General features: G+C 43.3%; 1 protein-coding gene across 2 annotated transcripts; it reads right to left on the reverse strand.

The window, feature by feature from the left end:
* Window positions 1-230: 230 nt before the first annotated feature.
* LOC144509214 (uncharacterized) lies at window positions 231-25,758 on the reverse strand. Of its 2 annotated transcripts, none has more exons than XM_078237714.1 (5): window positions 25,676-25,758; window positions 16,005-16,116; window positions 13,981-14,070; window positions 7,529-7,724; window positions 231-4,852 (listed from the first exon to the last, which is right to left on the reverse strand). In XM_078237714.1, the coding sequence occupies exons 2-5, from the start codon at window positions 16,077-16,079 to the stop codon at window positions 3,828-3,830; spliced, it is 1,386 nt and encodes a 461-aa protein (XP_078093840.1). In that variant the 5' UTR covers window positions 16,080-16,116; window positions 25,676-25,758; the 3' UTR covers window positions 231-3,827. The 2 variants fall into 2 exon arrangements, with proteins under 2 accessions (XP_078093840.1, XP_078093839.1); XM_078237713.1 differs by lacking the exon at window positions 25,676-25,758 and adding an exon at window positions 25,383-25,502.
* Window positions 25,759-26,405: the final 647 nt, after the last annotated feature.

Genomic DNA, 26,405 nt, shown 5'->3' on the forward strand with positions numbered 1-26,405 from the left:
CCTTGCATTAAGTTGATTTTTCTCTGCACCCTAGCTATGACTGTAACACTACATTCTGCATTCTCTTGTTTCCTTCTCTATGAACGGTATGTTTTGTCTGCACAGCGTGCAAGAAACAATACTTTTCACTATATACTAATACATGTGACAGTAATAAAATAAAATCAAAGAACTATAAAAATATGATGCAATGAGTTCAGACAGCACTGCGGTTGTTAACACCTTCTGCTTTTATTCATCGTCCAATTCCAAATCAGCACCTTAAAATAGTACAGATGTTCATTCAAGTGTTATGGAAATAATATATTAAAATGCACTCTTTGTCCCTGCATTGTTCAGTGAAATGTTAAATATTCAGTTTTGTCACCCAAAAAAATCTACTTGCAAATCAGAAAAAAAATACTTTGGTAAAAAAAACTTACAGCATCCGAGAGGGGAATGAGTTCTGGAGTCAGTAACTGGGATGTGTAACAATGGTATTTCAGTAACAACTCCATTACTGCTTGCTCAATCATTAGCTAGTGCTTCATCTTTATTTCAGTACTCTCTCTCCCGCAGAGATTTACCAGCTCCCTCTTCAACGCCCCTTAGAAAAGCCACAAGGCTTAACTGCTTAATCAAAATGCCTCCAATTTGCCAAAGTGGAAACTGAGTAAGAGAAAAGCGCAAGAATTCTCAGCGCTTGGCATTCAGTGTACCAAAAGTTAAGCTGCTTTTAATTCCTGAACATTTTAATACAGATATCAACCAGGAGTCTGAATTTAGCAGTGTAAACACAGGGAGCCTATCTGCTGGAATAAGAATTAAACAGCAGCAGCATAAAGTGTCTTTAGTTACAGAAGTTTTGCAGATTACCCAGTAAAAAGGAAGCGCATGGGAATCAACTTCACCCTGACGAGAGCAAACATGACCAAAGGGGATTTATAATCAGTTGTTTCCACATCTCCAGTGAAATCTGCTTCTAGAAATAATTCACCTAGGCCAGTACTGAACTATCATTCACTGGAAGAAGGCTGAGGCTTTAACCACTGGACCAGCTAGAGGATGCAGCCCCTCCGATATAGTGAGCCCATCTTTCTCTCTGAACCTCCAGCTTTTTCTGCTTTTATTTCGGATTCCCAGCAGGTTATCTTCTTTCCAGCTGAGATTTTAAACAGTCACCCTGTTTCTGGTTCCCAGCCCTGTGTCACTGTGATTTGGTGTCATGCTTGATGGATCAATGTCCAATGCAGCCAGTTAGAAATAGTTGCGCATTTCTTTATAAAATGAAATAAAAAATTTGCATCATTAAAACAGAAATATTTTGAAAACAGAAGAGTGTTGGAATCTGACTTTGGCTAAATGATTTTCTAATCATGATCCACCACGTGGGCTGCAGCGGTTCGAGAAGGCCGCTCGCCAAACCCTCTCAGGGGCAACTCGGGACTGGCAATAAATGCTGATCTTGCCAGCGATGCTCACGTCCAGTAAAATAATATTAAAAACAAAATAAGATTTCTTCTTGGTACATTATATCCCAAATCTTACCTGCCCAATTCTGACTCTGACCACTGCATCCCTAGGGACATTCATAACTTTCAAGATTCCTACAAGGGAGTATCAGGAATACCCAAAGTGGAAGGTCCATTGCTTCAGTTAAAACAAATTGTCAATGAGGAAAAATCACCACGGTACTCAGTGACAGCTCCTTAAAAGTAGCACAAGAAATACAAAACATTTAAGCTTTATAATTTGTGACCCTCTCCACCTTAAGCTTCTTTGTCAAGTGTATAAACATCAAATAAACAGAACAGTGTATTTTAAATAGCCTTAACACAAAGATCCAGCATTCCTTGAAAATGTACTTCAAAGCCACTGCAACAGAAACACAGCAAACAGGGTGTGCCACACAGTGCCACTGAAACTGCCTGTCAGTTACTCTCTGACACACGCTTACAATGCCTTGCGCACATTAGCAGTGATGTGGAGATGCCGGCGTTGGACTGGGGTGAACACAGTAAGAAGTCTCACAACAGGGACAGGGACTCAAACACATACAAGTACTCACACTGTCTCACAGTCAAGCACACTGCCTCATACACACCATCTCAAATTTACTCAAACCCATGTCTACTGCGTTACAGTGTCAAACACATAAACGTGGGCTCATTCATGAGTAAGCAGGTGTTTTTAAATAAGACACTGGGTCACACTCACTTATAGGCGTAAAAATACACATGGATAAATAAATAACTTCTTGACACTCTACGTACAATTAAACAGAGGTTTACAAAGACTGTTAAACCTTGGAAACCTGTTCCATTGAAGAGATACAATCGGCAATGATTGTTTATTTGAATAGAGAGAGGCCTATCCCCATTCTTAACTGAAAACAAAAATAAGGAAATGTGCCGATAATTCCAGTCCCTCCAAGGATTTCAATTGTTAGTGATAAACATTGTGAAACAGAGACAGGACTTTATGAACCTTGCAGAAGTTGTCAGAGAGTCAGTAATGTCTACTCTGAAACCTACGTCTCCAGTATAAATGAAATTGCAAAAAAATGAATTAAGGGCCATATTAGAGGAAAGATCGAGATGATTGACAGAAGCTTTCTGCTTAAAAACATTATTCATCAAGCTCAAGACATGGGTTTCCAAATATCTGTTGCCTATTTTTAAAAAATCAACCTTTTTCTTCAATGAGGAAATCAGATAAAAAGTTGAACCCCATCTGCCAGTGAGAAGATAAAAACGCACTGACTTGTTCCCCATCCAGGAAAATAATTCTTTCAAAACAGAAATATATTCACAAACTTTGGATCGAAATTAGTGATGATCTTGATTTTAAATATGGGTTTCTGCACCAGCTGAGAGCATCCTTGCACCTGCTCTTCACGTACTTTTCTTTCACTATCCTCACTAGTTGAAACTTCTGCAGCATGCTAAAAATTGGAATTTTGCCCAGAATACGCTTTTAACTGTCTCGATCTCTCTCCTCCTGACATTATTTACACCACTCTGGCAAGATTTTAGGAATTAAAATAACATTGTCATTAAATCATCAATTTCTCAAAATCATGGATGAGCTTAGCCTTTAAGGAGCTAATGTCATCATCCATCCTCCCTTAGGTACTTTCTAAAAGAGCACAGCTTCTTCCTCTACATAAAACTCCCTGATTCTGGACAGAATCTCTTCTTCCAAAATGTGTAAATCAAATTTGAGTTCAAGATCATATCAGGCCTTCAAACAAAGCAGTTTCTATAGACATGGTTTAACTGCCAAAATTACAACTGCAACATAGAAGCGCCGAAAATAGCGTTGCGTTAAACTTTTAGCCATTACTTTCTGTTGCCTGCCTCAAATTATTGCAATCCCATTCGACACTTGATTTCCATTTGAACGTGCATTATTTCTCCTATGCTTCCAAATTCTTACAATTTTAAGTGGCCTTTACATTCTCGAAAAACACTTTGTCAAAACCGTCCAGTTGACCCACTTTATGACCCTTCACTGTGTTACTACTCTAGACTATTGGGACTTTGAAGACTGCAGCTTGAGGGAGCTCCTGAGAATGTTGTTGGACCCTATCCAATGTTTAAGTGTACATTTGTACAATGATGATGTTGGGTGGGACAATAGGGTGACGACAAGTGTTGCCCTGGAAGTTGGGGCATTTCTGCATCTATTCCTCTTTGGTGATGGGAAGAGTGAATCCGAAACAGAAAATACGACTTTGTTCCAATTTGAAATGGAACCTCTGCTTGTTGTCTCGACACCTCATTCGCGAGCAAAGCCTGAAAGGGAACTCCAGGGTCAAGAGTCACTGTTCCACTGTGGCTAAGATGTTAAAAGTTACTTAGCATCTGAGGTGTGAATAAAGGAAGTAGGCTATCAGGCCGAGTGATATGTTGAGGACCTTCCCGACTTTCTATAGTACTATTTAGATTTCCATGTGAGCCCATCGGGATCTGGACCTCAGGGGCTAGGCTGTTGGCACTAGTAGATAAAGGATGGTTCAAAACATTAGCACAGCAGTGGATGCTGCAGCACAGATGACGACAATCTTCACGTTGTGAAAGTGTGCCCAGAGGAACATTCGTGAACAACGTATTCAGTTCTTCAATGTAGCTTTGCATATCTTCTATGTATTGGGCACTTGCAGCCCCATCAGCCTCCTGTTCATTTGTCGACATGTTCCCTGTGTTGTGCAACTCATTTCCCGGTTGAAGGACTGAATTCAACTGAGTCATACAGAGCAGAAAGTTTTCCGGTAGGATATCTGCTGGTTTAAAATTAGCTAATAGGTTTGTTTCGAAGTTTAAACTTCCACTTCTTGTTGTGCTTTCAGTTTCTTTGCCTGCATCATCCCCATGATGCTGTTGTTTATTTGTATCCAAGTCCTCGTTTTGTCCATCGCCTATAAAAGCAGAAGCTCCAAACACATTTTCTATCCCATCTGACTCCTGCTCTGCACAGTAGAAAGGCTGCATCATCTCATCAGCAAAGTTACTTGTGTCAGTCAGGGAGAATTGCTCTTCACTGCACAATACATCTCCCAATTGCAAATCTGGTAGCTTGACTTGACATGAATGGTGAAGAAACTCCCTTGGTTGAGTGAAGGGCATGGTGGGCAACATTGGCAGGATGCACGGGTAAGCTCCAGGTTCAGCTAAAAATGGAGAAAGCTGGGAATGATCAGAAAGGTGCTCTCTGTGAGTGTCTTCGATATATTTTTGTCTGGATTTGTTTTCCTGCAGGCACCTATCAGGCCCCCTTCTATCTTCACAGGTTTTCCTGAAGGTACTTGCTGAGTGTTGTTTCTTGGGGAATGCTAATGCCAGCAACAGATCTGGGTGAGATGATTCCAACCCTGTTAAAGATAGTAACAGAGTTTGAATAAAATATTCTGCCAATTCTTCACCAACCTTTAAATCCTCTTTCACTATAGAATGGAAAGGATTATTGTTTTTTAAAAAATGAATTCCCCTATTGGTAAATGCTCAATGTGAAATGAAGCTGAACAAATTCTTCAGGTCATGAAAGATGCCAAGATAAAATGAGTTTTATTTTTGCATATTTCCAAGTTTTCCAACACTCTGGCCTCACCCCTGAAGTATTGTGAAGTATCAGTCACTGCTCTTGGAACTGAAACACAGTGGAAGTCAAACATCTTGGTAAGTATGGGAGAAGATTGACAGATATGAAACCAACCATTAACCCTCGCAGGGTGAAAACCACACTTCCATAAAAACCTGCTGAAATACTGAACCAAACCTTCACGGGATATATTGGCAGGTTGCAAAAATAAATAGACCACAGGTAGGCTTTTTAAAGAGACAGCAAGGGCAGTGAAGTGGACTGAAGAACCCTGATTGAAAGTAAAAGGTTGCCAATGTCTGTGAATACACAGGCAGGAAGGGAACATTGAGCAACCTTAGGCTATTAGGGAAGGTGGTTGAGGAGGAGGCCAGATTCCATGGAGGAAATGATGCAGATGAGAACTTGCAGGGTGTATAGGAAGGTGGAAGTTAGATCCAGAACGGGAATCAGAGGAGAAAACGATGAGAAACAGAGAGAAATGAGGAAGGCAAAAATGGTTAAACAGATGGCCTCAATTTTGAAAACAAAGAAGCCACGAACTTGTCACATCTCGAACCTGAGGTAAGAACAGAGGGTGTGCAAGAGAAAGGATGAAGAAGGTGGTTAGTGGTGACAAAGAGGAGTCTCTGGTTATCCTTGCTCTCCAGGTTGACTCTAGAATGCACAGAGATTGTGGCCATAGAAAAGAGAGAGGTACATGTGCTCTGGTCTCCAGGGCAAGAGCTTGATAGCAGCGATCAGATATTGTACGGAAGGGATAGTGCGGTTGGGAAGCCTGCTCAATCCAGTGTGGCTGACAGCATCAAAAATGGAGGCTAAGCGGCAGCTGAGCAATTTTCTGAGAGATAACATCACTGCAGGTCAAAGAAGAGTTGAAAAAGAATTGAAAAACACTTTCCTCCAAACTGAGTTGGGGGAGAATGTTTTCATGGTGTAAAAAGAGAATGAAGATGTGAGAGACAGGAAGGGGTCAGGGATGATGAGGCAGTGCTCAGAAATGGCCCTGTCAATTTGTAGCTGGTGAGGCTATTACATTTAGAGGGTCAGGTTGAGTAATGTGAGGCAACAAGGTCGGGTGAGTTCAAGTATTGGATAAAAGGATTAAATAAGGGATTGCTCAACATCACCTGAGGTACGACTACAACTGGCAAGGAAGACACAGAAGAGCCAATGGATGTAGAAGGGTGATAGGTTCTAATGGATCTTCAAAAAGAATTGGGAAGAGAGAAGCAACTGAGGTGTTGAAACAAGGAAGCAGTGTGATAGAAATGTGACGGTAAACCAAGGTGAGAGGTGGAACTCACGTTAAAACTACCTTCACAATAGAGAAGCACATGGTTAAATGTGCAGTCAGTCAGAACGGAGGGGGAAGAGTTGCTGTCAGTGAGCCAAGTTTCAGTCAGGTCTCAGATGCCAATGTTCAGATCCAAGATGAAGGAGAATGAATTGTTCACTATACACGGAGCACTGGTAGCAGAGGCTGCTTGGGACCATCAAATGCAGAATGGAGTGATTACTGAAGAGAAATGAAAGAATGTGAGGAAGAAAAAAGAAATAAAAGCAGGAAGCATTTTCCAGGGAGTGCAGCTGACAAGGTGGGTGCAATGCGAGTTGGATGAGCAAGCATCATATTCCACAGTAGACCCAGCTAAGGGTGACTAAGTTGAAGCAGAGGAAGTCTGTGAGCCTGAGATAATAGGAGGGATACAGTGAGAGAGTAAGAAGCAGGTTAGGTCATTGGTTAAGGACGTGGTGCAGTGGGTGATGTTTAATGGGATTATCCACAAGGATAAAAGGAGTTGGGAAGAGATGCAGCAACTGAGTTGTTGTAAGAAGAGAACCATGCGAGTGAAAGGAAGTTCAGCAGCTGCAACAGCGCTAGGAAAAAAATCAGATATTAGCCAGTGTGACAATATAATAAAGTGAATGGGCAGCACTCTCACCTCTGAGTCAAATGGTCATGGGTTTCATTCTCATTCCTGACTCTTCAGCACATAACTTAGGTTGGCACCTCAAGCAGTGCTGCTCTGCTGGAGGTCCATCCAGTCTTTTAGAGTTAATCACACATCCTACCCACTCTCTCCAATGAACGGTGAAGATTCTGTGGCATTATTTTGAAGAAGAATTAGTTCTCCCCAGTGCCCAACTCAATAATTAGCCCTCAACCAAGATCACGGAAACAGGGTCTTGTCATTTATCTCTTTGCTGTTTGTGAGCTCTTACTCTGTAAAAATTGGATTCCACTCTAAAACGTGTTGGGAAGTCCTGAGGTTACGAAAAGCGCTCTAGAAATGCAAGTTCTTTTCTTCTAATGCAAATGTGAGAAATTCTTGATGCTACTTCAAGGGTGTGTTAAATAGAATCCTGCGGGATTCCGAAGGCTTAATAGAACCCTGAATGTAGCAGGCCAGTGATAATCATGTTTCTATTTAACATCTTGCCTTACCTGGTCCACTGAGAGGTGGCAATCTGGATGGAACTTTCTGTAATGCGGGGAGAGGTATGAGATACACATTTTCAGGCGATTCCTGCTCAAGTGCCACAACACCATACCTCTGTCGGCTGTTTAAATATGAGTAATACAAGGAGTAAGGGCAAGCATCTCCTCTGCTGGCAGGTTTAAAACACACTACACACATTTCCTATAGAAAAAGAATCTACGTTAGGAACAAATTATTAAATCACTGACACGTATGTATTATAATAAATTGCCTTCAAAAGGATCAGAGGAACAGGATTTGGCCCTCAATTATGTTGTGTCATTCAACGGTCAGAGATGAGCTGCATTTCAGCTTCATTTGCCCATCTTTGATCTGTATTCCTTGATAATCCAAAGAAAAATCTCTCAACCCCAGTCTTAAAACCACCAATTAAGCTCCACTACCTTTAGTAATTGTGCCTGTCATACTGGTAAATGAGTAAGGGGCCTGCTTGGATTGGGTTTTGATTGCTGCCACACCTCTAGAGTCTTTGACTAGGGTTCTCTTCCATACATGCTCACAGCAGAGTTTATGATTCAGGACTCGTGGGGTTGTTTATATATGATGTGGAGATGCTGGCGTTGGACTGGGGTGAACACAGTAAGAGTTTTAACAACACCAGGTTAAAGGTCCAACAGGTTTATTTGGTAGCAAACACCATTAGCTTTCGGAGCGCTGCTCCTTCGTCAGATGGAGTGGAAATGTGCTCTCAAACAGGGCACAGAGACACAGAAATCAAGTTACAGAATACTGATTAGAATGCGAATCCCTACAACCAGCCAGATCTTAAAGATACAGACAATGTGGGTGGAGGGAGCATGAAGCACAGGTTAAAGAGATGTGTATTGTCTCCAGACAGGACAGCCAGTGAGATTCTGCAAGTCCAGGAGGCAAGCTGTGGGGGTTACTGATAATGTGACATAAATCCAACATCCCGGTTTAGGCCGTCCTCATGTGTGCAGAACTTGGCTATCAGTTTCTGTTCTCCTGAACAGTGAACACGACACCACACAACCCTGCCACAGCAACCTCTGCAAGACGTGCCGGATCATCGACACGGATGCCATCATCTCACATGAGAACACCATCTACCAGGTACATGGTACCTACTCTTGCAACTCGAACAATGTTGTCTACCTGATACGCTGCAGGAAAGGATGTCCCGAGGCATGGTACATTGGGGAAACCATGCAGACGCTACGACAACGGATGAATGAACACCGCTCGACAATCACCAGGCAAGACTGTTCTCTTCCTGTGGGGGAGCACTTCAGCAGTCACGGGCATTCAGCCTCTGATCTTCAGGTAAGTGTTCTCCAAGGCGGCCTTCATGACACACGACAGCGCAGAGTCGCTGAGCAGAAACTGATAGCCAAGTTCCGCACACATGAGGACGGCCTAAACCGGGATGTTGGATTTATGTCACATTATCAGTAACCCCCACAGCTTGCCTCCTGGACTTGCAGTATCTCACTGGCTGTCCTGTCTGGAGACAATACACATCTCTTTAACCTGTGCTTCATGCTCCCTCCACCCACCTTGTCTGTATCTTTAAGATCTGGCTGGTTGTAGGGATTCGCATTCTAATCAGTATTCTGTAACTTGATTTCTGTGTCTCTGTGCCCTGTTTGAGAGCACATTTCCACTCCATCTGACGAAGGAGCAGCGCTCCCGAAAGCTAATGGTGTTTGCTACCAAATAAACCTGTTGGACTTTAACCTGGTGTTGTTGAAACTCTTACGTTGTTTATATATATCAGGGATGAACTAGTGTTGATTACAATCCATAATTATTACTCCCCCATGTGGGACATTAGTGGCCTTAAAGATAAAATAATATACTTTAACATTAGTGTGAAGACAGCAGGGCTCAAGCTCAGGATTGTAATAGATATGTTCAAGTCAGACATGAGAAAGCACTTCTTTACATAATGAGTACTCAAAAACAGGGACTATTTGCCAGGAGGAATGATTGAAGCCAGGACAATGGACTCTTATTGTAGCATCTCACTAAGAAGTGAGATGCTACAATAAGACTTCAATATGGTTGATGTCCTGGAAGTTTGGGATCAAGTGGATCAAAATTCAAAGAGCCTTCTTCGTTTAACCAATCTTACGAATTAGTTCTAATCTCATTGAACTGTTGTTCATTTAGGGTGAGACTCACTCATTTCATGTTAAAAATGTAGCATCTATTGATGTCCATTGCTTGGCTTCTTGTGATTCTGATTTGTCCTGCCTAGCATTTTCACAATACTCAAAACTCTCTGTATCAAAACTTTACTCCTTCTTGTTATTTGAAAATTGTTAAGACTCAGGCCAGAAACTCTAGGGTGTTTTGTTAAGTTAGCCTAGACAATAAATTTCATATTTGATTTTGGCATTGGGGTGAGCTTAAGGTGATTCACTCCAGGTATGATTCAAGTGACCCACTTGGAAGCCTTTATCAAACAAAGTTTATTTAAGAACAGAGTTAAAATATAACAGAAGTAATTAGCGTAACTTTTACCAATTACAAAATTCAAACATACACAGTGTAACTTTTAAAATTAGCTCTCTCTGTTGTTCCAGTTTAAAGCAAAATCCCACTGACATACACCCTTTGTCAGCATCAGTGAGCACAAAAACAAGTGTGCTCACGTGATGCCAGATTCCAGCTTTCGAACACTTCTGAACAGAGAACCCGACAGCAGTTTTCAGAGAAGGATATATCCTCCAAGCAGCAAAACCTCAGAGAGGTAAACTCAATCTCTGGCAGCTTCCAAAAACAGCCACCCAGACAACAGAATCTCCAACCTCTGAGAGGGGAAAAACACGGCTGTCTCTCTCAGCTTCAATCAGCTTTTGAAAAACGAAACTAAAACTGGAATACTCTGTGAAAAATAGCTGTCCCCAGTCATATCACCTGAGCTGGCAGTTATCCCAAATCAAGCTCTACTCCGCCATTCCAGGGGAACACTGAAACAACAGGACACTGCATTAGTCCCGATTAAAACTAACATAATGTCAATTATACTGCTTCAGTAACAATAAAGGACACTGCAACAGACAACATGATGCCGACAATATCCCAGGGAATGGTAAAATATCCTGCAGAGAACCGTGATTAAAGTACATTTGTTAAAGGCATAGTACCATCACAAAATGGACCTCTGCTCAACCACAAAATGGCTGCTACTGGTCACATGACTCACAAGATTGGTCATCTGTTCTAGAAGGGTCCAACAGAGACTACAAGAACACAACAGTTCCACTCCCATTCCTGCGCAACTTCACACCCCATTTTAAGGCCACGTTAACTAGATGACTAACAGACAAACTAACTATTCCCCCCTACTCCCCCCATCCAGGATGAAAGCAAAGACAGAAACATCTAAACTCATTTTCCCTGAAGAAGTGTTAATAGCCACCATTTCGCTCCTAAGAGAAACAATGAGTTTTGCCAGGAGCACAGAAACTGCTTGCGAAGCTGCAATTAACTCATTGATGAGCCACGTTACATGACCCACGCTCCCAGCCTTTTGAATCAATATTACATTGTTAGCCTCACAGCTCAGAATATTGCACAACACCAACTGGGGAAAACTCGGACAGCTCTTGATTAGCCAAGCAGCCTGTTTGATTTTAGAAGTCTCTGATCCTTGTCTGCCAGTGGCCTAAGGAAAGAAAGCCCATCATGTTGCACCATAATTTGTTTCAAGGACTTTTGTCTTGTTGTCTCCAACCAGATACTCATTTGGGCTGAAGTCTACCATGAAGGAAACACCGTCTGGGCTTCAACTTCTCGGACTCTGGAAATCATGTGAACTAATATTCATTCCTGTGGTTCTTTTACTGTTATTGCCCACAGTGTATATCTTCCTCTTGTCCATCCCCCCTCACTGTATGTGAGTGTATGCGTGTGTGTACATGCATGGTTTGGAGGTTGCGAGCACTCACACCACAACCATACCACGCCCCCTCCCCCCCCCCCCCCCACCCTGCACTGGAATGTAAATAAGTTCATCATAACATGAGTTTGTTGTGAGTTATTTTTAAATTGGATCACACAAACTGAAGGTCTAAAAAAATACATTGCCTACAATAAAAATAATTCAAAAAAACCTCAGTTTACGGACAGATAGGGAGAGAATAAAAAAGTTCAGTTTCTTCCTCTTCTGTCCATATCGCTCCTTGAGCTCTGCTGTGAATTTGATCTGACCCATCTCCCCATCTATATGTGACAGTAGGGGATGTGGGGTTGAACATCTCAAGCTCCCAGTGTCCAACAATCTTGCTTTTCCAGCCTGGTTTCTTCCAAAAGCAAGTCCAGGGGAGTGTCCAAGGAGCCCTTCCAGATTCTGATACTCACAAGGCTGTTTCAGATATTCTTGCATTGAACCAAAAATGAAACTTGTTCCTTCCTTGCTGGCAGAAGTAAATCTACCAGGAGCAGTGTTAATATCCAAAACCCACCACACTTCACCAATAAGAGGCCTGGGAGAAAATGCTCCAGGCTAGTGGTGGATTAACATAGCTGTGTGGTATTTATACTGCACTGCTAACCCACGAATGCAAAGAAATTTAAACTGTCAACATTTCCACGTAGTGCCCACTGAGAAGAAAACCAGGATTCTGAAGGAAAGGTTCAGATGCCTTGGCAGATCAAGGGGGTGTACTGCAATTTCCTTTGTCGGTTCCTCTGTCCTGTCGGACACCTCCATTCAGGATGGAAGAAGACTTGTTTGTTATGAAGGTGGAGGAACTTGAAGTTCAACATTGTAACTGCCAGGAGGTTAGATCCCAGAAGTCAGGGAAAAACGGACCAGGATTTGTCAGGTGGTGGGGATTCTTGCCTCTCCACCTAAAGGGGAATAAATCCTCACTGACACTGGCTGCCTTGCAACATGGTAGGTGATGTACTCAACTCGTGGGCAATAGTTCTGGCTTTCTAACCCCTCGAAGGTTCCTGGTGAATTTCAGGGACAGGATGCATGCACGATGGGTCAAATGGTCTCCTTTTGCACCAAAATAACTGATTTTGTGACGTTGCCAAAGGACACTGAGTAATTCTGGCTGTGCCATGCACCCTGCAGTGAACTCATGAGAGTGCTTTTTGAAGAGTCGGTGCAGACTGGGATGGGCTGTCTGGCCTCCTTCTGCACTGTAGGGATTCTATGGTTCTAACTCAATAATAACAATATCCAAGCGTCAATGACTGGTTGACAGGCACCTGGTTTATGGCCAAGTAACTTCAGTCTCCAATAATAATAAATGTAACTACAGCCAGAAGCTATTGGCCAGGAAGATTTGAAAGTAAATATAATCAGTCTTATTTAATCCAGAACTCTTCCCTTCGGAACACACAACAATCCATCTGGTTCATTGGGACTGATGTGAAGCCGTGTAATTTTCAGTAGTTAAACCAGAAGGTGTGCGTTCTAACTTCAAAGTGGGAACTGTCCGGTTTTGTAATGTTTTGGTTTCCTTGTAAACTGACAGCACTTGTTTTCTCATGGAACACCCATCTTCCAAAACTACCAACTGAAGGTCAGAGCCTGCCCCAGCTGCCTTACTCCTTCAACCTTTAGCTCAGCCAGTGACGTAAGCTGGAATCAGATTCACTCAGTGTTAGTAGCTGCTTCACTTTCTCAGCCAGACAATTTGAGCTTCCCTGGCCGCCCTGTTTGCACTGGTTGCTGTCATATTACTTACCCTTGACCTAATCTATGTCCCAATCGCTTTGTCTACCCACCTTCTATCTGGTGGTTCCTGTGATAGAACGTTGGCAGGGTCGCTTCAAACAATCAGAGAATCTAACAGCACAGAAGGAAATCATTCATCCTCTCACAGAAATGTGACTGAACAAAACCAGGTAATTATAGGCCAGTTAGCCAAACATCTGTTGTTGGGAAATTGCTAGAGTCAAGTTGGAAAATTACCACTCTACAGTAAACCCTGCGTACCAGGGAAGAATTCACTCTGGCACTGAGCACACATCTATGTCAGTCCCAGCTCCTGCTGTAAGTGTACAGTACACAACAGGAAGCAATTCACTCCTGACAGGTATTTTATGACTCCTGAGTATCTACACAGTGCACACTTGAAGGGAAGAATTCACTCCTCTCTGATACTGTACAGCTGGCGTATACATCTACTGTACACAAGAGGTGAAAAGAAGCGATTCATTCATGATTGGTACTGCACGGCTCGTGAGTGTTTCAATGTTGGCTCCTGTATCTACACAGTACACACTGGATAAAAGGGAACCATCTAGTCCTGTCTGTATGCTTGTGGGTATAAGCTCCTGTGCATGTAAACTACACACTTGGTGAAAGGCAACAATTTATTCGTTCAATTGTACAATCCATTTGTGTCAGTATCACCATAAACACAGCACTGAGTTCTTGCAGTTTGTTATTTTGCAGGTGCAAGATTACCTTTGTCCCAGAAAAGGGTAACCTGTCCACAGAATCCCAAATCGCTTCAGGTCGAACACACTTTGCCACAGTGATGGTAGTAGACAAAACCTAGTCAAAAGAGGACAGCAATAGTTCAGGAGAGGACAGCGACCGCCATACAGTGAATGGGCCTGACGTAGAAGCTAGTCACATAGGGAGAAATGTTAACTCCCCCACCCTGCAAGATCAGTGTGTGTGTGCGTGTGTGTGTGTGGCGGGGGAGAGAGGGGGAAGCAGGGTGGGGGGGGTTTAGTGAGGGTGTAGAATTTCTTCCGTAGATAGAGGTACTGAAGAGAACACAAGGATCAAGATAACATTGTAGCATGGGTTATTGAAAGTCTATATGAGACATCAACTCATATAATACCATAAAACACATGATTGTAAAACTAAAGAGACAGGTTAAAGGCTGAAGAAGAGGTGTTTATAGCATTAGGCTCTTCTGTACATGTGAATCAGGAGGCAAGTGAGCTCAGGAAAATGTAGGATCTAACCAGAATCCTTAAACGGCTGCTGATGGCCACCACTAAAAAGGTACTAATTAGAGTGGGAGCACAGAGTGAGACGAGGACTAGGACTGAGCTCAGTGAGGAACATGTGTGAAATCTCTGGTAAGCTTCTCCCAAACTATAATTTAGATCAACAGTCAAGCTTTGACTTGTAACTTTAAAACTGCAAGCTAGTTAAAAACCTAATTTAACAGAAACTGCTTGGTAGGAGCAGTTATCTATCAATTAACTGCAAGCTGCCTGAATTGGTGTTTATTTTTTTAATAGGAAGTTGACTGAACAGTTGTAACCTGGGAGTGAATCATCAGCCCTCGAGATAAAAGAGACATTTTGCTACCAGACAAAATGAGAGCAAAGAGTAGGACGAAGACCGAGTGCTGAGTCGGGAATTTGGTACACAAGGGAAGGAGGTGCTTCTTTTGATACCTTTCTCAGCCTCCAGTGGCTGTTGAGTGTTCTTCTTTTTCTCCAAGCTAGGAGATCTACTATAACTTTAGCTGTTCAGCTAAGTTTATCTGAAACTGGAGTCAGTGGCCTGAAGCATTCTCATCTCTAGGCAATCTCCCAGAGATAAGTCATGATGAGCAGAGGACACCTGCCCAGCAGTAGCAGGTAGCCCATTGAAATAATAAACTGCCCCATTTGTGGGCTAGTTGGGGATGCCACCAGGATGTTCCCAACAGCCATATGCCTCCCCCCCAACACACAGAGGCCAAAGCCCAGCAGGTGCCTGGAAGTGGCTTTCTGGCAATTGGTTGGGAGAGTACCATGAGGCCTTCTGCTCATAGACCACATCATCTTACCCCCAACTGGAGCAGCATTGGTCTGTGGGCCACAGCTGCGGCCACTGGCCATCCTGTGGTCAGAGTTTTTTTTTAAATCCAAGGCTCTTTAGGAAGCAGCTCAATGCACAGACACCCTCATGGTCTCCATCCTGCAGCTGCCAGTGGGGCCTTCCAAGGCAGCCAGCCATTGATAGCCTACAAGCTCAGGAGTCTGCCTGCCATCCTTTATTGGAAGTGGTCAACTTGGAGGCCACCTCCTAGGAAATCCTGTTGGCAGCAAGTGCAGTGTAAGGACCCAGAAATTCCCATGTCCTGTGGTTATTTGACAAGATTTCACCCAGATAGAGAGAAAGAAAGAGACAGGCAAACAGAAAAAGGGAAGGGGAAGACAGACAGGGAGACAGACAGAAGCCCTCGGGTTGGGGTTGGGTTGGGCTCGAGTTTTGAATTAATTAGAAGTGTGCAAGGCATACAGAGTATCAGGCATCATGAAAGACATACAAGGTGAACATTTCCAGCGGCAAAACTCATCCAGAGCACTAGACATTTCAGGTTGTCCAACGGCATTGGCCTTTTGAACATGGACTAATCAACTCTCCCCTGATTTGCAATTCTCAGCATGACAAACCCAAACCCTCAAGCCACCAGGTCCTGTGTCTGGCAGTATGATGTCCAAACTGGACCACCCCATAACTTTAATAATCCGTACCTTTGAGAGATGGTCCGTGTGACCAAGCACAGGGTATGCTTTCGCCAAGAATCGTTTCATATTTGACATCTGCATGAATCCCTTCCAAATGGTGTGGGCCTGAGGTCGAAACCTGTTGTAAAAATATATTTTTTTAAAGAAAAATTAATATACATGTACATTTCCCTGTTAATTTTACATCAAAACAGGGGATGTTAATCTTTGGGAATAGATGTGAGAGTGTCACTGAATGGTTGCAATTTAGTACCAATGTCCCAGATTTTTTAATCTTCCTCCCTAAAGTTTCTGAAAAGAGCTTGTATATATGCTGACCTCCCTTTGTTCCCACACTGTTTGTGTTACAGTGAAACAGCAGCAATAGTGGTTAAACTGTGTATATATTGGTTACTGTCCTAGAACTGATTGGCTCATTGTCCACCTTGGCCACGTTATTTTCTCCATCTCCTGTGTCTACTCCTCTCAAATCCCTATTAGTTCTCCCCAGATTCCGAATTCCTTTCCATCGATTAATTCAGCACAGGATCATGGCTTCCTTCTGCTTCAAGTGTGCTATTCGCAGTGTCTTTCTAACTCAAAAGTTCTGCTCCCTACTTCATTCCCCTCACCTGCCGCTGACAGCAATCTTCCATTTCCTCTTCTTGTATTTCCTCAAAATCAACCCTCAGCAAGTCTTCACTCGACTCCTCACTATACATACCTGCAGATGAAGCACTTTGATAATGGTTCTGAGTAAAATACACGGTAACTTGTGTGCAACTGTGAACAGTACTGGTCTCCACATTCTAAAAATGCATGTATAAACACTGAGGCAGGTTGAAAAGAAATACTAGAGTGATGCCAGAACTGACATGACTGGAAAGATTGAACACACTGAGGTTCTTTTCTCCCGAAAGGAGAAGACCTAGGGAGTGGCCTAACAGGGGTCTTTTAAGATTACAATAGGGTTGGATAGGGTATAGACGCACAAAGGATGTCTCCACTTGCAGGGGAGACCAGAACTGGGGTTCATAAATATAATAGGAAGTCTCACAACACCAGGTTAAAGTCCAACAGGTTTATTTGGAATCACAAGCTTTCAGAGCGCTGCTCCTTCATTAGGTGAGTCAAAGCTCGTGATTCCAAATAAACCAGTTGGACTTTAACCTGGTGTTATGAGACTTCTTGCTGTCCCCACCCTAGTCCAAGCCGGTAACTCCACATCATAATAAATATAAGATCACAATTAATATGTTCACCAGGGAATATGGGATAAACCTTTTAAACTACAGAATGGTTAGAATGTGAATTTACAAGGTGTCATTGAAATACTTTAAGGGGAAGCCAGGTAAACACATGAGAAAGGAAATTGAAAGATATGTTGATAGGGTTAAAGGAAGAAAGGGGGAGGAGACTTGTGTGGAGCATCAACAGCAGCCTGGATCCATTGGGCTGAACGGTCTGTTTCTGGAGGGTAAATGTCATTCTTTGAATTTTTTACAAGCTGAACCTGTGTTCCAGGGTCTAACGGGAAGAGCAAATTCCTAGGGGATGTATACCATAAAACCATAGAATCCCTACAGTGCAGAAGGAGGTCCTATGGCCTATCGAGTCTGCAGCGACTCTCTGAAAGAGCATCCTTCCCAGGCCAACCAGCCCCTGCCCTATCCCTGTAACCCGGTGCATTTACAATGGCTAATTCCCTCAAACCTACACATCTTGGACACTAAGGGGCAACACGGTGATAAGAGCACCGTAGTGGGTTGGATCTCAAACAATGTAGAGACAGGGTACAGGAAAGAGATAAAGAATCTGGTTAACTGGTTTGACGACAATAATCTCCCCCTCAATGTCAGTCAAATGTAGGAGGTAGTCATCGATTTCAGGCAGCGTAATGGAGAACATGCCCCTATCTACATCAATGGAAATGGTCAAAAGCTTCAAGTTTCTAAGTGTCCAGATCATCAACAACCTGTCTTGGTCCCTCCGAGCCAGCGCTATAGTTTAGAAAGCCCACCAACTTTCTTAAGAGGCTAAGGAAAATTGGCATGCCTGCTTCAACTCTCACCAATTTTTACAGATGCACAATAGAAAGCATTCTTTCTTGTTGTATTATCACTTGGTATGGCTCCTGCTCTGTCCAAGACCACAAGAAACTACAAAGAGTCATGGACGAAGCCCAGTCCATCACGCAAATCAGCCTCCTATCCATTGACACTGTCTACACTTCCCGCTGCCTCAGAAAAACAGCCAGCATAATCAAGGCCCCATGGACCCCAGACATACTCCCTTCCACCTTCCTCTATCAGGAAAAAGATACTGAAGTCTGAGGTCATGTACCAACCAAGAACAGCTTCTTCCCTGCTGCCATCAGACTTTTGAATGGACCTACCTCTCATTCAGCTGATCTTTCTCTATACCCTAGCTATGACTGTAACACTACATTCCGCACTCTCTCCTTTCCTTCTCCATGTACGGTATGCTTTGTCTGTATAGCACGCAAGAAACATTACTTTTCGCTGTACACTAATACATGTGACAATAATAAATCAAATCAATTGGGGCGGCACGGTGGCACAGTGGTTAGCAATGCTGCCTCACAGCACCAGGGACCTGGGTTCAATTCCTGGTTTGGGTCGCTGTCTCTATGGAGTTTGCACATTCTCCCTGTGACTGCGTGGGTTTCTTCCATTCTATGATTCTATGAATTGAGCATGGCCAATCACTGTGCCACCTTCCAAAAGGAACACTGGGTACAAAAATAACAAATTGTTTTAGCCCGATAGCCAATTGGTAAAGGAAGAACTGCAGCCAGACTTGGAATACCTTTATTCACAGAGTGAAAGAATACGAGGAGGATTCTCCAGGTCTGCTAGCTCCCAGCGACAATCACAACAGCCCAGAGAATCAGGGCATCGGGCATAAAACAGATTTGGCACCGGCCCATCGTGATGCTCCTGGCCCACTCCGCCAGCTCTGATCAGGTTCCCATCCGCTACAAATATTCAAATTCACTAGTTTATATATTATTAGTGGGCTTGAAGCTCACTTCAATTCCTCCCACTATTTACCTGCCTCTCTAGTGTGTTCTGCACCAGGCAGGCTTTGGTACAGGTCCTCACAATCGCGAATCAGACTTGTTGGACTCCGAGGGTCTAGGGAGTGCCACCAACCCCTCAGCAACAAGAGGCATTCTCGTCCCCACACCACGCAGCATGAGGTTGACCCGAACTGACCCACCCTCAGCTCCTCCCCCCCAGGCCCCCTTCCCCCCCCCCCCCCAGATCTCCACAGACCCCCCTTCCCTCTCAGACCACCAACTCAGCCCCCCTTCACCTGAGATCCCCACTCAGGCCCCCCTCCTCCCTCAGACCACCAACTCAGCCCCCCTTCCCCGAGACCCCCCCTCAGAACCCCACTGAAAGAGTTAAAAATCAGACAAGTTTAGAAATCACATAAGCTACAAGCTGAACCTCAGTCACACAGGGAAAGCTATGTGCAAATGACAGGTTTTGATTAAATTAAGTCTTGCTACAGTTAGGACATTGAGATTGCGCCTACAATACTATATGCAGTTCTTGTCGCCTTACTTAAGAATGAATATACTTGTATTGGAAGGAGTTCTGAGAAGGTTCCCATGGCTGATTTCTGGAATGAAGGGGTTTGTCATGAGGAAAGGTTGACCAAGTTTGGCCTATACTCATTGGAGTTTAGAAGAATGAGAGGTGATCTTGCCCTATATATAAGATTCTGAAGAGGCTTAAAAGGTAGATGCTGAGAGGATGCTTTCCTTTGTCGGAGAATTTGGAACTAGGATACATTTAAGATGGAGACTAGAAGGAACTTCTCCACCCATTAGTGTTCTCCAATGAGCAGTGGAAGCTGTGCCATTGAATATATTTGAGGTGAAGTTAGACAGAAATTTGATCTACAAGGGAATCAGAAAATTATGGGGTGCCAGCAGAAAAGTGCAATTAAGGCTACATCTGATCAGCCATGATCTTATTAAATGGTGGAGCAGACTCCACAGGCTATATGGTCTACTCCTGCTATTTATATTTAACTGATGCAGTGTAAAATCCTTATTCAAGTCCAGTAAATCAAAAATATGTAGGGATATGGGGGTAGGGCCTGGGTGGGATTGTGGTCGGTGCAGACCCGATGGGCCGAATGGTCTCTTTCTGCACTGTAGGGTTTCTATGATTCAGTCTATGATTCTATAAGCCCGGATAACACTCAAGGATGATCTAATCGAATGATGTGCAATTCATATCTGCCCACTAGAATGAGGAACAATGGAAAGGGAGGTTGAGATCCACTGGTCAGAGATACAGCTATCATTTCTTGATGATATAACATGCACAAACTTTAATTGGACATTATACCCTTATGAATGCATGATGTAACCATAATTCTGATTGGATAGAGATAACCCCTATTCTGATATTGGTATATGCTAATTACTTGTAAGCAGTGCTGAGTCTTTCATTACCTATGTATTTCTGAATTTTTCACTCTGAATGGTCTGAATGGACATTCAGGGTCTGTGGCTGGCTATAGTAAAGTTCATCTTGGAACCACTGTTACTTTTGTTTGGCTACTTGAGGGGGACGATAGTTTTAAAATTCAACAAGTGTTGGGCGCACCATTTTATTTTTTTGGGGGAAGGGGTCCTGTCTTCGAGTGCGGAGCCCCGATCTCTGATCAGTTGGTCTGGCCAGCGGGGTCCCTGAGATGAGATCATTAGCATCTTTCAGGTGAGTGAATCTCACCTTACAGATTTGGTTAGATCAGGCTTAGAGCACTGTGTGCAGACCTGGGTACCATGATATAAAAAGGATACAAAGACTCTGGAAAGGATGCAGAGGAGATTCACAAGGATGATACCAGAAATTCAAATATTAGGAAAGGATTGACAGGATAGGTCTCTTCTCTCGTGAAGAAAGGGGTAATCTAATAGAGGTCCTTCTAAGTATGAAAGGTTTTGGCTGAGCGGACAAAAAAAGAATGTTTCATTTTGTGAAGGCCAGCCAAACTAGTGGCCATTACATAAGATACCAAGAAATTCAATATGGAATTCAGAAAAAACTTCTTTAACCAAAGAGTGGTGAGGATGTGGAATGCACTCCCACAGGGTATGGTTGATAGAAATAGTGTCGATGCATGTGAGGGGAAATGAGACAGGTTAGCGAGGGAAAGTAAACAGAGGGTTCAATGAGAGATGGAGATGAGGAAAGATGGGAGGAGGTTCGAGTGGAGCTTACACATTTGCATGGAGTGTTGTGCTGAATGGCCTGTGTCTATGTCGTCTGTAATCCTATGTCTGTAAACTCAGACAGCCGTTCTGCCCAAAGTAATTCTGCTCACTGACTGAGTTACCAATTAACCCCGCTTCCCTGTTCTTTCCCCAGAGCCCTGGAAATGGTTTCATTTCAAGTCGAGATCTAATTCTCTTCAGAAAGTGACTATTGAACACACTTCCATTACCCTTACAGGCAATGCATTCCAGATCACAACAGCTTGCAGAGTAAAGGGAAAGTCTTTTCATCTCCCTGTCACCTTCCTGCCAATTAGTTTAAATCTGTGTTCTCCATTACCAATCCTGTGGAGTGGCGCTGACAGCTATTACAATCTAGGAAGATTTGACAATTATTTTATTTAGTATATATTAGTTCAGAGACTAAATCAGACAAGGTAGCTTCAGTATTTGGCAAGAACATATACACAATCAATACATAAGCAACTTCTCAGCAACAGTAAAATATTTCATCGATAACTACCATTGGTGTCTGTCTGTTCATAGACATAACATTATTTTTCACTAATGTCCTTTAGGGAAGGAAATCTGCTTTACTTACCCAGTCTGGACTAAAAGTGACTCCAAACACACTGTAGGCACTCTTAACTGCCTTTTGAAATGCCCAGCAAACCACTTAGGTGTACCAAACTACTACTCAAAACTGGTCTGATAATAAAATTAAAGAAGCTTAAAATTTTAGTTTATTTATTTAAGGTTCATTGATTAGTGTCACAAGTAGTCTTACATTTACACTGCAAGAAGTTACTGTGAAAATCGCCAAGTCGCCACACTCCAGCACCTGTTCGGGTACACTGAGGGGGAATCTAGCATGGCCAATGCACCTAACCAGCACGTCTTTCAGACTGGGGGGGAAACCAGAGCACCCAGAGAAAACCTACGCAGATACAGGGAGAATGTGCAGACTCCACACAGTGATCTAAGGCTGGGTTCAAACCCAGGTCCCTGGAGCTGTGAGGCAACAATGCTAACCACTGTGCCACCGCCCCCAGAAGCCATTTGACATCAATCTAGGCACTGAATACAACAAAGGCACACCCAGTCCAGTCAATCCTGTAAAGCCATCCTCACTAACAATGGAGGACTTGACAGAACTACTCTACAGGCGAGTCAAGCAACAGCTGATAACAGTTACATCGAGCAAATCATCCAATGTCCCAGGCTCCACCATCCACCTAGCAACAGGACAGACCCACCAGAAGTGACAGCACAATGGTATACAGGCTGGAGCGAATGTCCGTGGGAATCACCAAAACTGACTCCAGACCCCATAAAGCAGGAGTTCCCAACCTATAGGTCAGGGGGCGAGTGATTGGGGTTGTGAGCTCCGAGGCAGCAATAGCAGCTGTGGAGCGAAGACTCAGATTTGGCATTCCAGAATATTAACTCTGAAGCCCCTTTAAACGTGAGTGACTTTCTCTTTTGCCTGTCGGTAAGACCTAATCCAATGAGTTCTGAAACCTGATCACTGATACTAACAAAGCCTGCAAAATTGTAGGTCTCTTAGTATGGTCAATCCACCTAACCTGCACAACTGGAGTGTGGGTGGAAATCGGAGCAGCCGGAGGAAACCACACAGACACGGGGAGAATGTGCAAATTCGACACAGTCACCTAAGGCCGACATTGAACCTGGTCCCTGACACTGTGAGACAGCAGTTCGAACCTCTGTGCCACCATGCCGCTAGCTAAGCTGTTCCAGTACAACAATAACAGTGGCATCTAGAGTGACAAAGTGCAAAATTACTAGCAGGACAAATCCAGTCTGGCTAATTACTGTGCCATTAGTCAATTCTCAGCCATTAGTAAATGATAGAAGGTGTAATTGACAGTGCAATCAAGCAGTATTCACTCTCCAATAGGGGAGGCTATTGTCACTGGACTAGTAATCCAGAGACCCTGGGCAAGGTCTGGAGACCTGGGTTCAAATCCCACCGTAGAAGATGGTGAAATTTGAATTTGATTTGAATTATCATGGATGACCATGAAACCATTGTCGACCGTCATAAAAAAACCCCATCTGGCTCACTAATGTCCATTAGGGAAGGAAATCTGCCATCCTTACCTGGTCTGGCCTATATGTGACTCCAGATCCACAACAATGTGGTTGACTCTCAATGCCCTCTGAAATGGAGGGCAATTAGGAACGGGCAACAAACACTCACATCCCATAAATGAATTTTTAAAAACCTGCTCTCTGATGCTCAATTTGGCTTTTGTCAGAATCACTAAGCACTAAGCTCCAGACCTCATTATAGCCTTGGTCCAAACATGGACAAAAGGGCTGAGTGCCAGGATTAGGTTGAGAGGTACTGTCCTTGACATCAAGGCAGCAGTTGGTGGAATCCAGCATCAAAGAGCCCTTAAATTGAAGGCAATGAGAATCATGGGAAGCTCACAACTGCCTGATCCTCTCAATCTTAGGGTATGGCTGCAGGAGTTCCTCAGGGTAGTGTCCTAGGCCCAACCATCCTCAATTGCTTCATCGGTGACCTTCCTTTCATCATGGGGATGTTCACTAATGATTATAGTGTTGGGTTTTATTCACAGCTCTTCAAATGAAGAAGTAGTCTGTGCCCGCAGAGAGCAAAATCTGGTCAACATTCAAGCTTGGACTCATACATGGCAAGTAATATTTGCATCACATAAATGTCAGGGAATTACTATCCCCAACAAGAAAGAGACTAATCACTTCCAGTTACTAAAACTTGCCCTTAGTGTTCTGAGATGTGTAGGTTAGAGGGATTAGTGGGTAAATATGTAGGGATATGGGGGTAGGGCCTGGGTGGGATTGTGGTCAGTGCAGACTCGATGGGCCGAATGGCCTCTTTCTGTACTGTAGGGTTTCTATGATTCTATGATTCAATAACAACACTGGCACCAAATGCCCCACGTCCAGGGGGGTGCAGGGGGGCATTATATTTGACCAGAAACTGAACTGGAGCCACGTAAATACTGTAGTTACAAGAGCAGATCAGAGGTTGAGTATTCCGTGGCAAGTAATCCACTTCCTAATTCCCCAAAGTCTGTCCATCATCTACAAGGCACAACTCAGGAGTGTGATGGAACATTCTCCACTTGCCTGGATGAGTGCAGCTCCAAAAACTCTCAAGCAGCTCGACACCATCCAGGACCATGCAGCCTATTTGATCGGCACTCCATTCACCACCTTAAACATTTGCTCTCTTCACCACAGTGGCAGCAGTGTGTGCCATCTATTAGATGCACTGCAGCAACTCACCAAGGCTCCTTCAACAATACCTTCCAAAGCTGCAACCGGTAACACCTAGAAGACCAGGTACAGCAAATATATGAGAACATCACTAGCTGCAAGTTCCTTTCCAAGTTACACACCATCTTTACTTGGAACAACATCACTGTTCCTTGGTCATCATTGGGTCAAAATCCTGTCACTGCCTCCCTAAAAGCACAGTGGGTATACCTACACCAAATGGACTGCAGTAGGTTAAGAAGGCAGCTCACTGCAACCTTTGTAAAGGCAATTCGGGATTGACAATTGCCAGCAATACCTACATACTATGAACGAATTAAAACAAAGGTGATTCAACTCCTGTTCAGCAAACATTTGTTAGTTAAAGCCTAAACTTAGGTCCTAATGCTATGACATCCCATTGCTTCTTGAGGCATAGGGTAGATTCACCAGCTAAATAAATCCAAAGAAAAGCCTATGTTTATTATCTCAGGTATGTTATCAAGCTTGCCGATAAATCAGGATAGTGTGACTGGGTTAGGCTAACCTATGGTGGTAGCCTGAGACAGAGGCCAAAAGTATGTCCGAGTGAAAGGGGCAAAAAGGTAATGAGGGGTAATGTGCAAAGAAAACGCACATTGTAAAGCACAACTCTTCCAAGACAGAGGAACCCTCCTGAGAAGCAACTCCCAAAACAGAGTAACCTTCCTAAAACAGAATCAGTTTCCTGTAAACATAATTCCCAACAGACAGCGATTCCTCATAAAAGCAGCCATCCCAAAATATATCTCACTCAATAAGCAACACCTGTCATTCAAAAAAAAAGGCAGCTATCCCAGAAAAGCATCTTTCCTTCCCAAAACTCCACAGCCCACCTCTCAAAACAGGACATGTCTGCAGAATCAGAACACCTCCCAGAATAGAACTCATCTTCAGAAACAGGACACAGCTCCAGAAATAGAACCTAGCTGCTAAAATGGAACACCTCTCCAGAAATGAGATGCAATCTGCAGGACATTTCTACAGAAACAGAACACAGCTCCAAAAATAGATCATTATTCCAGAAATAGACTGGCTTCAAAATGGAACTTGTCTCCAGAAATGGAACAAAGCTCTAGATGAAACACATTTGCAGAAATAGCAGGAATGAGTCGTATTTATATACCACCTTTCACATCCTCAGGACATCCCAGAGCACTTCACAGGCGCAGAAAGAAATAACGTGCATCTATAAAGTGCTTTCCATTACCTCAGGATGTCCCTTAGCACTCTGTAGCTGAGGAATTTAAATAAGTGAATGTTATTTTATGGGCAAACATGGCAGCCAATTAACATACATCTTTGCCACCTTTCTGCTGGCTGCCTGACTTTTCTGGCGACTGTAGCCTGATCTTCAAAGCCTTCTTTCATAGACTAATTGTGATCAAAAGAGTCTGTCAACACCACGGTGATATATACTCTCCCGAGTTGCCAGACACTGTTAATGGACTGATCATCCTTTGAGATCTGGGCAGAACAGCGACCCATTCTGCACTTTAAACACTTCTCATCTGCCTGTGCAATCTCCCATCATAAGCCTCTCCCAAAAAAGCCTAACACCGATGAGGCAAAGTTTGTTTAGAATTCATACTGCGTTAAAACCCACAAATATCTCATCTTCTCACTGAAAGCTTGGCTCAAGTTCCTGATCCGTGACAAAGGGAATATATTTCATTAATAATCTGCACACAGTTGGTAAGGAAAAGAATATTCACTTCCCAAGAACTAATCAAAAAGCACTGCTATCAATAATTTTCAAATAATCACTGAAGCAATGTACTCCTGACAGAAACTGTTAATTTGCTTTTCCACTGAAACCAATAGAAAATTAGGTGACTCCTATAACAGCACCCGACATG

Source organism: Mustelus asterias, chromosome 21 (genome assembly GCF_964213995.1).
Source record: "Mustelus asterias chromosome 21, sMusAst1.hap1.1, whole genome shotgun sequence".
Lineage (NCBI taxonomy): Eukaryota > Metazoa > Chordata > Chondrichthyes > Carcharhiniformes > Triakidae > Mustelus > Mustelus asterias.